The sequence below is a fragment of the Pseudonaja textilis genome, chromosome 2 (assembly GCF_049901715.1).
Source record: "Pseudonaja textilis isolate UNSWEBS1 chromosome 2, rPseTex1.2, whole genome shotgun sequence".
Lineage (NCBI taxonomy): Eukaryota > Metazoa > Chordata > Lepidosauria > Squamata > Elapidae > Pseudonaja > Pseudonaja textilis.
This window is the reverse complement of record NC_141991.1, coordinates 200,628,930-200,642,763: the sequence shown is the minus strand read 5'-3', so window position 1 is coordinate 200,642,763 and position 13,834 is coordinate 200,628,930. Positions and strand designations below refer to the sequence as shown.

Genomic DNA, 13,834 nt, shown 5'->3' with positions numbered 1-13,834 from the left:
CTTAGGCAGAAAAGCCTAAGAATAGATTAATGTATAGAAAGACCCCAACAAGGAGGATTTCAATGTAATGAAGATATTTCAATTTGAGTCTAGATATAACTGCCAATGAAGGTCAACAGTGAAATATGATTTGTGATTTGTATATCTTTGCCTAAGTAATCACAACTGTCCTAATATGGACCAATTTCTCAATCTGTAACATTCTTCCCAAATAGTAAAAAAGTCAAAACGTGTGTGTGTGTGTGTGTGTGTGTGTGTGTGTGTGATATACATGAAATTCCAAGTCACAGGTTTTAATTTTATCACTGAACTACATTAAATAATAATAAAAAATATTTTAGTGAAAAACAATGATTATGATTTTTTTTTTACAGAATAACACAGAAATGGCTTCCGTTCACAACTGCTGCATTTGCACTGGAAGTTTGCTGATTACTGGATTAATCGAGCATCTATTTTCTGTCTCACAAAACTTACATAAAGATGTTTTCTTCATTTACTTAAAAAATATTTGAAGATTACATGTTCACAGTACTCGTTACATTGAAGAGTTATATTATACAGACTAGCATATTATAATGCCATATAATGTAAACCTAGGCCACACAGCAGGCATAATAAAAGAAAAACAAATACAAAGAAAAACAAAAATTGGTGCCTCGATTTAAAATCCCTCCCCCCCTTTCCCCCCCTAGGACTCCTTACTTGGTGTACTTCAACATAGGAAATGCTGGGCCTGTGACTGTTTATCAGGCCTGGCAAAATAAACCACCACATTCTAACTTAAGCCCTGATTTTTTGACATAACAAATCTCAAAATCTGTGAATAAATATTTGTGAAAATGTTAACAGAACTCAACAACAGTACAGCCTGGATGAAATATTCCTATATTATTCACCCTACACTGCAGGATAGAGAGGGACAGTCTTGTCTCCTACAGCCAATGAACAGTAACAGTGGAGAAGGGCATTTTCTACACATATGCAGCTGACTGACCAGCCATCACCATGAAATTCTTTTGCCCTTTCCTCAGACTGCTTGCTGAATTACTGGAACATCACAGAATGCTTGTAAGTGTTTCTATTACTGAAGACAAAGCCAGTCATATAATGCTCAATTGTCCAGACCCACTCTTAAATCCTAAATGTTGATTCTAGATGGATGTGGGCTGAGGAAGACTCTGCTGGGGTCCTGTCAGGGCTTCCACAGTTGCATTTTGGAACATAAGAAGTGAATTTCATGTAGTGCTTTAGAGTAATCAGTGGCCATTTCTACATTGTTTCTCTAGTAAGTACACTTTTTCAGTTGAATTGCATCAAGAAGGCAGTGTCAGGGGTAGCATATTTTTTCTTTACACAACCCTCAAAGGAACTTTCAGAGGCACCCAAACTTTTCCTGAATCAGTTGGTTGATGATCTAAAACTCAGTGCTCAAAATAGGCACTTCGAATTAAGCAGCTGTCTCAAGTTTGCCCCTCCTATGAGTTAAATGCAGGAAACTCCACTAAAAAAACCACCCCTTTCTCTTTGGCTCTGTAAAAGCCACAGGACAAGAATCCTTGAAGTGCCCAGTCAGCAAACTTCACTTGCAGACGTTTCCATTATAAAATGGAGGTTTATTCTTTTCAGTGATGTATGACAAACTTTTTGTTTTCAGAAAGTCATCATTCAGTTTTGGAGTGTTGCTGCTGCTGCTGGATTTGCTTCGACTCTGATCCGGGGTGGGCTGGATAGGCAAAGACATGGCAACATTGTTCTTCACCAGACAACCACACACCAGGCGAAAGAAGGCCCGGCGCATGTCTTTGCTTGCCAGCGTATAAATGACCGGATTCATGGCTGAATTGAGGACCGCTAAAGCTATGAAGCCATCTTCTTGATACAAAATCGAGCACTCTTTCACTCTGCAGGCCACGTCAATCAGCAACAGAATGAACAGGGGAGACCAGCAGGCAATGAAAACCCCAACTACGATCACAACAGTCCTCAGCAATGCCATGGATCTCTCCGAGTTGTTGTGATTGGTGACATTCTGGCTGCTTGATTTCACCAAGATGTAAATGCGGGCATAGAGGATTACAATGGCCACTAGGATGGCTATGAAGATAATGGTGCAAAACGCCACGTATTTCTTGGAGTACAGTGGTAAAATAGTGGAGCAGTCTCTTAAATTGCCAATACAGTTCCAGCCAAGGATGGGCAAAGCTCCCAAAGAGAGAGAGATAAGCCAGCACGTTCCAATAAGCAGGAAAACCCTGTACTTTTTATTTGCATCATACGGCCTCATTTTAATCATGGTCAAATGCCGTTCTATGGCAATAGCTAGCAAGCTGAATGTAGAAGCACCCAGCGCCACAAACATGCTGCCTTCCCGAACAAACCAGATCCTGGAAGATAAACTCAGGGTCTTGTTTCCTGACATCAGAATGTTCACTTTGTAAACTATTCCCGCCAACAGGTCACAAAGGGCCAGGTTGCCAATAAAAAAATACATGCGGTTGTGAAATCTATTGTTCTTCCAGATGGCAATCAGCACCATTAGGTTCTCCAGGATGATAAAGCCACAGATAATGAGAAGTGCAATGATGGTCAATTGTTTTTCTTTTCCACGGCTAAGCTTTCCAGTATAATTGTAATGAAGTACTATCACTGGGTCCACGGCTTCATTTTCTGGAAAGAAAAAGAAACTAGGGGGCGCTGTGCTGACAATAGCCATGACTTAATTTGAGAGCGATGCACTTTGAACATCAAGAACCTTTTGTTCTAATAGGTTTCCACCAGGGGGAGCTCACGCCACACTCTTTATAGTGCAGTTCTTTAAAGATTTCTCCAAGCTGGTTGTATCTCAGCATCTTCAGGCTCCGGTGTCAGGACCTTTAAAAACAAGTAAAAGGCAATGTTAGTCAATAGGCTTAACTTCCCAAATCTCATGTTGTAACAAAACAGGAACAGGAAACTCTCCTTTAAATAAAGAGCAGTCAGATCCTCAAGGCAAAGGAGATGATTATCAAACTGGTAAGGCTACTACCAGTATTATAAAGGATATTCCCTATCAAATACATTGCCACTGTGCCAAAAAAAAGCTAAGATCATATTGTATCATCATACAGGTTGGAAAAACTAGACAAGTTATTACATATTAAGGAAAGGACAAAATTAGTGTAAGAATGAATTTTCAAGCAATGGTTTTCACACACACACACACACACACACACACACACACACACACACAAAATAATGCTACAAGATAAAATATAGATACAATTGTAGACACAGGGCAGCACTGATTTGATATTTATTGCCTAAAATGCAGTATTAGATGATATTATCCTCTTCTCCCCTGCCACAATCCAGAGTCATCTGACTAGAATTCAAGGTATGTTAAATTAGTTGAGCACAAGAGAGAAGCAATGCCACAAGGGCATATCATTTCTGGCAGTAATAATGCATTATTAGTACATTCATAACTCCTCCAGTTTTGCCCTTTCAAAAACACCCAAAATGTGTTGTCTGAACTTGTCAGCCTATGCCTAATTATAGAACTGGTCCTGACTGCAACTGTCTGAAATGGCATTTTAAATACGCAACAGACTGCAAATCCAATGCAAACCTTGCCTGGGAAAATGTTCCATAGAACTTGAAATAGAATTCCTTCACTTCATAGGAAAAATATTTCCTGGTGAACCATACAATTTCGCTCCCTTCTACTTCTTGTTTCTTACCTCCCACTCTTCTGCACATTCCTGATCTGATCTCTTCCTCTCCCTTTTATTAGACAAAAACACTTTCAATTATATTTAAAGGGGGGGGGCAGCACCACTGGTAGCATCCTCTAGACCAGGGGTATCAAACTCATGGTCTGCGGGCCGGATCTGACACACAGGATACTTAGATCTGGCCCATGGGGCCACCCTGAAGCAATGAAGGACCAGCCCATGGTTTCTCTGCCAGCGAAAATGGAGCTCAGGAGGGCTGTGTGTGGCTCTCCTGAGCTCCGTTTTTAGCTGCAACCGCCTCCTGCAGCCACCCACCAGCGAAAACAGAACTCGGGAGGGCCGTGTGCAACCTTCCTGAGCTCCATTTTCACTGGCATATCATTCAGGCCACCACAGGTGCCCCCAACATGAGTGATATTGATATTCCCTGGCCATGCCCCCCCGGCCACCCAAGGTCAAACACAACCCTGATGCGGCCCTCAATGAAATCAGGTTTGACACCCCTGCTTTAGACAGCGTGGCAATGAATCACTGTCCAGTGATTAGCTTTGACAGCAACACTAGTTGGAACTAGAAAATCCATCTATTTAAAGGCCATCTTATTAGGGTTTTTGCTGACTATTCAGTATTAAGCACAGATTGAAAAATGCACAGTAGTTAGATTTCACAGGTGTCTTAAGAAAGCAGTTCAGATATTATTGTACATCAGATGTAACATCTGAAGAGGCCCAGTCAGCATACACTCTTCCAAAGCCTACACTGATTCATGCAGTCCAAAAAGATAATCTATTGTTCCGATTGCCCTATCTTTTTCACAGGGCTTTTATAGATGGTCATTGTCATCTCCCATAGTTACTTATGTTTTCAATCTGCCCAACGGCAAAACTCATCTAAGCCAATCATACAAAAGTAAAGAATGAAACACACTAAGCAAATACATTATTGAATGTGTGGCCATGGTTTGCCACAAAGCGATACTCCATGTTATGGAATCACTGCTACTGCTTTTCCTTGGCTCAGCCATAATCATCACCATGTATCCAGAGCTTGAGGGGGACAGGACCCCAGACCTGTAGGAAGCTCTCACTTTGCTCTTTAGAGCAGTGGCCCCCAACTTTTTTTGTGCCACAGCCCGGTACCGGCATCACAAAATGATCCGCGGCCCGGTACCAGCATAAGCACGCATGACAAGGCAAGGCAAGCCGAGCGACCGGCCAGCCAGCTGTCCCCCACTTCTTCTTGCCACCTTCAACTCCTCCTTTGTACCTTTGTCGATGGGCTTCGCTTCGGGACAGCTTCGGGACAGTCGCTCGGCTCACCTTGCCTTGGGTCTGAAAGAATCCTCGCGCCTTAGTTTCGTTTGAAGCCTCCCCTACAATGAAACTAAGGCGCGAGGATTCCTTCAGGACCCAAACACCGCTTTCCAACCCGAAAAGCTCACCCGGAAGCACTTTCTTGTCAAATAAGATGGTGGCACCCAGCAAACCGGTGGGCCGGTAGGAAATGTTTCACAGACCGGTACTGGTCCATGGCCCGGTGGTTGGGGACCCCTGCTTTAGAGCACAGAGAGCGTCATTTTGCTTTGAGAAACAGCTATACCTCTTCAAACTTTGCATAGCCCAGAGAAAATGAAGGAAAGAAATGGACTATTAGGCAAGCCATTATTACAGCACTTGGTGGTCATTTAAAAATGACAACTCCATATTATCAAATTTGATATGATTGGATGAATGGGACAATTTTCATTTAAAAACAACAACATATTATTGCATCACCTGGCTCCCCTCAGGCAGGCTCTACAGTTCTTCCTTCCTCTCGAAGCCACTGAATGCATTTCAGTCAATAAGACTGTCCAAGGATCGTGACTTCTTTAGCCACTGAGGGTTTTTTTTTTTTTTTGACCAGGGAACATTTCTCCCTACTAACAGTGAATCAGGTCAAAAATGCTGAGCCACCAATGACATGCTTGAGAATTGACAAAGTGTGCCAGGAAGACTACTGGCATAAAATTGAGATTTGGCATTGGAGCAGGCTCATTTCCTAACCAGTCTGACAACTTCTATCCTTCTCTTGCGCTGAAAGGCTTGCACTGGGGTTAGAAATGCCCAGTTTGCTTCCAAAAGCTCTTTTCAAGGCATGCATTGGCTTGTTAAATAATTAACATTAAATATGATTATTATCTAGCTATTCTCTACTATTATATTAGAAATTCTAATTTGGTGGCAACTCGCAGAGGAACTCTGAGGTTGACTTTGAAGAAATATGCAGCTCTGGCATGGAAGTTGCCTTTATACAAACATCAGAGCCAAGGTAAAAGGAGAGTGGACATTCATCCAATGCCAGCACACAGATTTATTAATACTATATTGACATTTCTAATATCGTCAATATTAGTTGACATGGTCTCTGTTGCTTACCATTGCATCACATACAAAGCCCATGCACCAGTATCTTCCTGCTGTGATCACATTTCTAGCAGACATCCCTATTCATTTTTAAGCACAGTCCTGCTGCAAAAAAAATGGAGAAGTTTGCAGTGTTTCTGGCATATGGGGAAGGTTTGCATCTATTGGAAAGGATGCTTGGCTCTCTCTCCTTCCCTTCTTGGCCTACTAATATACAGTACTATAGGGAGAAGATAGCCTAATTACACAAAGAGATTGAAAGAAAGAACTCCCCAGCAGGAGAATATGCAATGTATTGAGCAGAAAAAGAGGGTTGCAATTGTCTTTCTTTTATCATTGGCTCAGACACCTTCACTGAAGGTGAAGAGCAAACTGTTGGCACTACTACAGGCATTTAACAGCGTAAACAGGAGGCTCCCGTTGCCTCCTAACAACCTTAAATAATTAGATCTGCCCATTCAAGCCTTTACAGAGTACTCAGAAGGTGGAGGTAATAGCAAGACTGGAAGGATAAATGTTGGTTGCTGAAAGGGAACAAAATAATTGGTTATATATCTCTCTATATATATCTTTTCAGCTACTGGCAGCCCTGGGATGCTATTTGCAAGCTCAGGGTTTGGAGAAGTAGGGAACGAGAACTGCAGAGAAAAATGCAGAAATGGAACAAAGGGACCTGCCAACAAGCTACTTTGGCCTAGAGATGAAAGTTTTGTTTATCAGTTTGCCTCTCTTCTATATAGTTGCTGGTGGCAGTAAAAACTCCCAACAAAGTCTTGGCTAAAAGCTCCAGTTTCCTAGATCCCAACTTTCTATTTTCCCAGTAGTTCTTAAAAGGAGATTCAGCTAAGTTACTAATTACCAAGCACAATACACTTTGCTGCTATTCTAATATTTATGCAAACACAGCAATTTAAAGCCAGAAAATTAGTGGAGAATTTTACTTGCTGCTGTCCTGGAATCATTTCTATCATCTAAACAAAAGACAGATTTAATACATAAAACCAATGTGGGCACTCTGGATACATTTCCAAGAATTTCCAACCAGCAAGGAGGGCTTCAAGTTGAAAAAAGCAAGGCTGATTGCTAGAACCTGACAAAACTATGGGAGAGCCTCTTATTTAAACCCTCTGTTGGATATGAACAGTTAAATGTCAACAAAACAAGTATATACACGATTTCACTATGTAACATAATCTGACTCAGTGGACTAAGGCTAAGAAAGTAACTCAGAGCTAATGTTAGCTTGTGGGTAAAAGGGGTTAGGTTAGATTACGTAGACCTTGGGAAATCCCACCATCCTTCAAAGCTCATTGGCTGATCTTAAGCCAATCGTTATCTCCCTTATTAATTTGTTACATAGGGATATTGTGAAGATAAGATATGGGTTAGGAAACCATGTATGGCATTGTGAATGCTTTGGAGAAACAATAAGACAAGATAATAAGATTATATCCTGATAAAATACTAAGTGTGTATTTCCACCACGGAACAAATCTTCATCAGATAATTGTTAAGTTTTATAGTCCTATTTATACATTGAGTCCCTCCTCCTTTTTTTCTTGATAAACACAACAATGGAAAACTTCCAATCCAACTGCCTTTAAACCACTCCACTGCCCTAGAAGGAATCAGATCAATAAATGATACATTTTACACCAGGAAAAAAGCACGTACTTTCAAGGTCTATGGAGATTCTCAATCATCCGGGTTATAATTGTCTCAGAGGTGCTTTTTTTTTCAAACTGGACTTTCTTGTCTTTTTCTTTCTTTGAAAATGTTTCACTTCTCATCAAGAAACTTCTTCGGTTCATTTTAAGGCAATATTATATGTAAGTATTTACTGTCTTAGTTCTGTGATGCACCCTCTGGATCTGGAAGGGGCAATTCTAGAACACACAAATATGCTAGAATGATAGTTTCAGATCACACACCAAATCATAAATTTAATACATTATATTTGGCACATTGTGGCAGCTTTATCTATTATTTATTGATTTGTTGCCTATTCTATGACAAATAATTTCATACCAATCAAAGGAATGCAGGGCAAAGTAATATAGATAGTCTTTTGTCCGGCACCTTCCATCCTTGTCCTTAAATACATAGATGATCAGCCTGCAGCCCTAGAGTAACATATATGGCCATATATTAATTTCATAACCCTTCTGTAAAAGAGTGAGAGATAACAGAAAGAAGAAAAAGAGGGGTATAAGAGGATAAATATCCTCACCCATTTTGGGTTACAGCCAACATTTGCTGCTTGTTTCAGCCCTGTCTGTAATATGTGCCTCTCCAAGGCGTTATCTATTCCAGACATGTCTTTCTTCACTCAGAAAATTGGAAGGGATGGGCAGAGGCAATGTGGAAAATACTTTCTTACATATACTCATGTCCAAGGGCCCAAAACAATAAAGCATTTCATATAAACTTTATACTTAAAGCGAATAGCAGGTGGATATAAGAGGAACCTTTAAAATCTTTACATACACATACATGCACATACTCATTCACTCACACAAACTCAAATATTCTGTCTTGGCCTACTCTTGGATTGTAGTTCTTGAAGAAATGCTGTTATAAAGCCTGCTAGGCATCTTTAAGCCCCTGGAACTCCATCACCCCTGGCTTTTACTACTACTACTACTAGTAGTAGTAGTAGTAGTTATAGTTGTTGTTGTATGTCACCTGATTGTAATAATTGCTATTTACAAATGGAAATGATTGATCTAAAGGAAAGACTACCAGGAATAGGATATGAACCTATGAGAGATGATATCAGTATCAGATTTGAAGCTCTAATGTATATTATTATGATATATCATGTATGTATATCAGAAGACTTCCAATCTGGTAATGATGCCATCAAGCATCTCCTCTAGAAACTGAAAGGGTTGTGTAGATTTGACTGTTTTGAATGCCGTTCAGAGACTGGTTGATTGATCTAATATCTAACTGATATCAGAACATTCAAAGGTGTCAAGATGTCATCCCTTAGATGTGCACTAAATTCTTCAACCAGTGCATGTTTGTCATAATTTTTTAAAAAGGCTCTTATGCACCCAGAGGTATATGTCTAGAATGCTCCACATTTCTGCTGAAAGACAGAAAGACAGTTATAGATGACAGACAGACAGACAGAGATCAGTTAGGTAGGTAGGTAGGTAGGTAGGTAGATAGATAGACAGACAGACAGACATATTCTGCTTAAGTACCCCTGTTTTTCATGACTTAGAATGGTGAAAATAGACTATGCAGGACTTGTAACATGAATACAAAATTTACAGCAAACTCAATGTTAGGGTTTCCATGTTCAAGAAAACAGTGAAATTACATCATCTGTAAGAGAGGAAATTAAAAGCAGACCAGTCAATTCATGCATTGCAGCTCAGTATTACTGGGATATAGCAGCAAAAATAAGGTGATTTAGTTAAGATTATTGGGGTTTTTAGATTTGTATAAATATTTGTGAAGCCAAGGGTATTTATGGCCTGGCTGTTTGAAGAAAAGTGTTCTCATGTTCCTGAAGTCTAGCTGAAGTAATATTCTTTCCAGATGGTGGATGCACTGAAATTGGATCCTTACAAGAGGGAGATTGTGGGAAAGGGAGTGAATAGGAAAAGCAGTCCTATAAACCTTCTTCCCATAAGTCTGAACCCAGAGAAAGCCATGAAATCATGAGCGGAGGAGGAAGAGGAGGAGCATCCTTGCCAGGCACTCCAGATGCTGTTCTCTGATGCTTCTCTATTTTTTTCCTTGTCCTTCACTTCAGACAGAGAGGAAGAGAAACGACAGGAGAGAATGTGAACATGAAAGTGAACAAGTGGAGAAGTGCTTCAGTTCCTGAACACTCAAAACTTCTTCTACTCATTAAAATCATGATCCCATATCAGCCTGGAAAAAAAAAGGCATGGCTGCTTTATTGTATTTACTATCAGAAAGGTGTTGTGCTTACGTTTATGCGAGATTCAGTCCATAATCATTTTATTTCAGACGACGTCACTTGGATCTAGCTACAATGCCCCATAGCAGTCCACAAATAAAATAGCTCTACATGCCAAATATGATGTAATGTGAATATTCTGACCTTGTATGATCTGTAACTGTCTCCTCAGCATGTTTCTGCTTGTCTGATAAAACAATGACACTGGGATACGACATTACATTTCAAACCGATCGACAAGATGTTCTTGCAGCAACCCACTACAGAACTTCCCAGTTGCAGTTTAGTTTACTTTATAATATGTTGTATTTATTGCAAAATCCACTCATATGGGAAGGAAGGAAAGAAGGAAGGAAGGAAGGAAGGAAGGAAGGAAGGAAGGAAGGAAGGAAGGGAGGGAGGGAGGGAGGGAGGGAGGGAGGGATACTTCCATCCAAAGGCATAATAGTGAGGTGGGTGATCATATAAATTGTTTAAATAAAATAGATATTTGGATTATCTTTCCTTGTAGATCAAGAGTGCATATCAGATTAAATTCTCTTGCACAGAATACCTATATGTGATGTTCACTAGCAGTATGCAGAAGTTTTGAATCTTCATTTTTATTGCTTGAAAAAAAACTGCTTTAATTTGTAGCAAAGAGCTCCAAATAACTTTTGAAAGTTTCTCTATGCAGTTTTATGTCTGAAATGGGAAGAAACTTAAATGTGATCTGTCTGGAATAGGAAAGAAGTTAAGTGTGTTTATTTAATAATTAATTATATAAGAAAGGAGTTGAACTGTTAGCAACCATCATTCAATTTCATTTGAAACTAAAGCAAAAAAGGCTTAAACCTTTAAAAGGCTCCATCTTTTTTTCTGGATTGGACCTGCCCACTTCCGGAATCCAACCTCTAACATACTTTTCAAACGCCTGTCCAATCATTGGCTCAATAGCAGCTGCATGCTTCTTTGCAAGCAAATGGCATTTGTTAGATTATGCATTGGATGGCTGACCATATTTTATTACCATATTTTGCTAAATTTACCATTATTTTAGAATTGCACCTTATATTCAACTTATTTTCTTCCATTATACTTCCAGAGAACACAATGAGTGTGTGTGTGTGTGTGTGTGCGCACGCGCGCGCACACACACACACACACACACACACACACACACACACACACAAGCTATCTTCATAGAGATCTCCTCATTTCAAAGACTAGGCTGTTTCCTAAAAATTGCTTTGCTCTTCCTTGTACTCCAAACTTTTGAATCTCAGCCATTTCTTTCGAGTTATTTAATATGGCCAACTTTAAAATCTTGCTGCAGTTATCCTGAATGCCATCCACTTTTTGTGAACTTTTTCCAAGATTCCATCGCCAGAGGAGATCCATGGGTGTCCTGAAAATGCAGTAACCTGATCATACCAGAAACAATTACAAAGAATGTTGAATTAGGACCAGAAGACTGGGGTTCAAGTCTGCCCTTCTGAGTAGTTTGAAGTCAGTCATACTCTGTCAGTCCAGCCCAAATATCTGAGGAGATCATGCTAGGTACACTACCCTGAGCTGCCCTGGAGGAAAGGCGGGGTATAAATTCAGTACACAAACGTTTTAACCAAATATACGCACAAGCAAACTCCAAAGCAGGGGAGGAGAACAATGCCTCCTGGCTTAAAATCTGATGCTATAAATTAAAATTTTCCCGTCTGGCACCCTCCCACAATTCTCAGGCTTAATTCCAACACTTTGGAAGGTGTCGGGTTGGGAATGGCTGATAAGACGTGCAGTGTTACGATCTCATGCTCATCATCCCTGTTGCTTTCATTGTTCGTTTATTTCCCTCCCCCTCCTCAAATTGGTTACCCCGACTGTGTCGTCTGAATGTCGGGTCATCAGAAACAGGGAAAGGCCAAGCTGACCTGCGCTAACCCAGATACCGATTGGCTCCTCGGTCTCTTCCCCGCACAAACCCGCCGCCGAGGAAGCTGCTCTGGGTTAAAGAGCCGTTGGGCGAGGGTCCCACCGCAACTTTTTAAAAGGGGGGAGGAGTCTTCAACCCACCTACCCCGCCAGCCTCCAGGAACAAAACGAATTTGGGAATCGGTGTTGGTGAGCTTAAAACCAGTGCCCAGCCCCATCGTGAAGGGAGAACACAATGGTGGGTCCACCAAGTTCAGAAAGGGGACGAGGATCGAGGCCAGATGCCTTCTGTCGTTTGTGCGACGCGGGGTCTGTAAACGGTCCCACCTCGTTCCCGTCTTGAGTCGATTCGTCCCCCAGCCCCCAAATAAGCTAGCAAAGTCGCACGGCTATCGCTGTCCGGGCGCATCGCCTTGTCTCTCTCTTGTCTCGCTGTCGGAGCCCTTAAAATCATCCCATCCGATCCCCAAGCGACTCGCGCCAATTTGGATCGCGAGACCCCTTCGCCCTTGAACTCCAAGTGGCGTTGCCTTCCCGCTCACCTGGCGTCCGCTCCTCTCCCTCCTTGCCCGCTCTTTGCCCGGCGCGCCTCATGCCGGTTTGGAGATGGTTGGCGCCAAGCGCTCGAGTCCCACTTTCGTGAGGGGGCCAAAGTTGCCGCTTAGCCAAGAGCGCAGCCGCGCGGGACGATCAGCGCCTCCCGCCCGCGCCGTCCAGCCGAAGGGAACGAAAAAACCCCGCCGGCCGGCTGCGAGCTGATGCTTCTCCCCCCTCCTTCTCCTGCTCCGCCGCCGCCGCCGCCGCCGCCGCCGCCTCTCGGCCTTGCGGGGCTCCTCCCGCCGAACTCTCCTCGGCGACGAGTCCCGGTTCACACGCGCCGCCACATCCTCCCCTGTTCCCCGCTGGGCTGCCTCTACATTCCTTCTCTGGCGAGCCTTGTGTCCTCCAACGCACCTCCCACGGCAGCAGCAGCCCTCAGCTCTGCGCTCTTGCCAAGCGCTCCTCTCCCAGCCAGGCTACTCAAGCCGGATCCTCTGAGTGGGAAAGGAGTCCCGCTCTTCTTCAGCGAGCAGCAGGGCCTGTAAAGGTGGCCCATATCTGGCCGATGGGTGCGCTCTTACGCCCTTGGCGGAGAAGGAGCTCGGCTGAATTCCCTGGGCTTGGCTTCGGAGGCAATGGGCGCGGGGTGGCAAGCGCACGGGAGGAGGAAGGGAGTTCTCCTTTGCTCGCCAAGTCACTCCGTCGTTTTATTTAAGGCCCTTCGAGAACTGGGAAGTTTCCCACAGTGATATGGGGGAGGCTGTGGGGCATCTTTTATAAAATGCTTCCTTTCCTTGCTTTGGGAAAGGAATACTATCAATTAAAAAAAGAAAAGAAAACAAGCTAAATAGGAACCCCAGAAGAGCAAAATGCTGTATCTGCTGTGTATTTTCCGAGAAGTACAGGTCTGTGTATATTCCATTCTGTGTATTTTCCGAGAAGTACAGGTATGCCTCGACTTACGACTACAATGGAGTCCAAAGTTTCAGTTACTAAGCGAGACATTTCTTAAATGAATCCCCACCCCCATTTTACGACCTCTCTTGCCACACTTGTTAAGTGAATCACTGCAGTTGTTAAATTAGTAACGTGTTTGTTAAGTGAATCCGGCTTTCCTCGTTTGACTTTGCTTGTCCAAAGGTCACAAAAGGGATCACATGGCCCCAGGACACTGCAACCGTCATAAATAGGAGTCGGTTGCTAAGCAGGAGTCAGTTGAATTTTGATCACTTGACCAAAGAGAGGCTGCAACAGTCGTAAGTGTGAAAAATGGTCATAAGCCACTTTTTTGCAGTGCTGTTATGACTTCAAACAGTCACTAAACG

The 13,834-nt window shown here is 42.4% G+C and overlaps 1 protein-coding gene across 2 annotated transcripts; it reads right to left on the bottom strand.

Moving 5' to 3' along the window:
- Nucleotides 1-688: 688 nt before the first annotated feature.
- On the bottom strand, nt 689-13,138 carry S1PR3 (sphingosine-1-phosphate receptor 3). 2 transcript variants are annotated; one of them, XM_087926850.1, is made up of 3 exons: nt 12,512-13,138; nt 7,796-8,007; nt 689-2,874 (listed from the first exon to the last, which is right to left on the bottom strand). In XM_087926850.1, the coding sequence occupies exon 3, from the start codon at nt 2,714-2,716 to the stop codon at nt 1,583-1,585; it is 1,134 nt and encodes a 377-aa protein (XP_087782976.1). In that variant the 5' UTR covers nt 2,717-2,874; nt 7,796-8,007; nt 12,512-13,138; the 3' UTR covers nt 689-1,582. The 2 variants fall into 2 exon arrangements, with proteins under 2 accessions (XP_087782976.1, XP_026559716.1); XM_026703931.2 differs by lacking the exon at nt 7,796-8,007.
- Nucleotides 13,139-13,834: the final 696 nt, after the last annotated feature.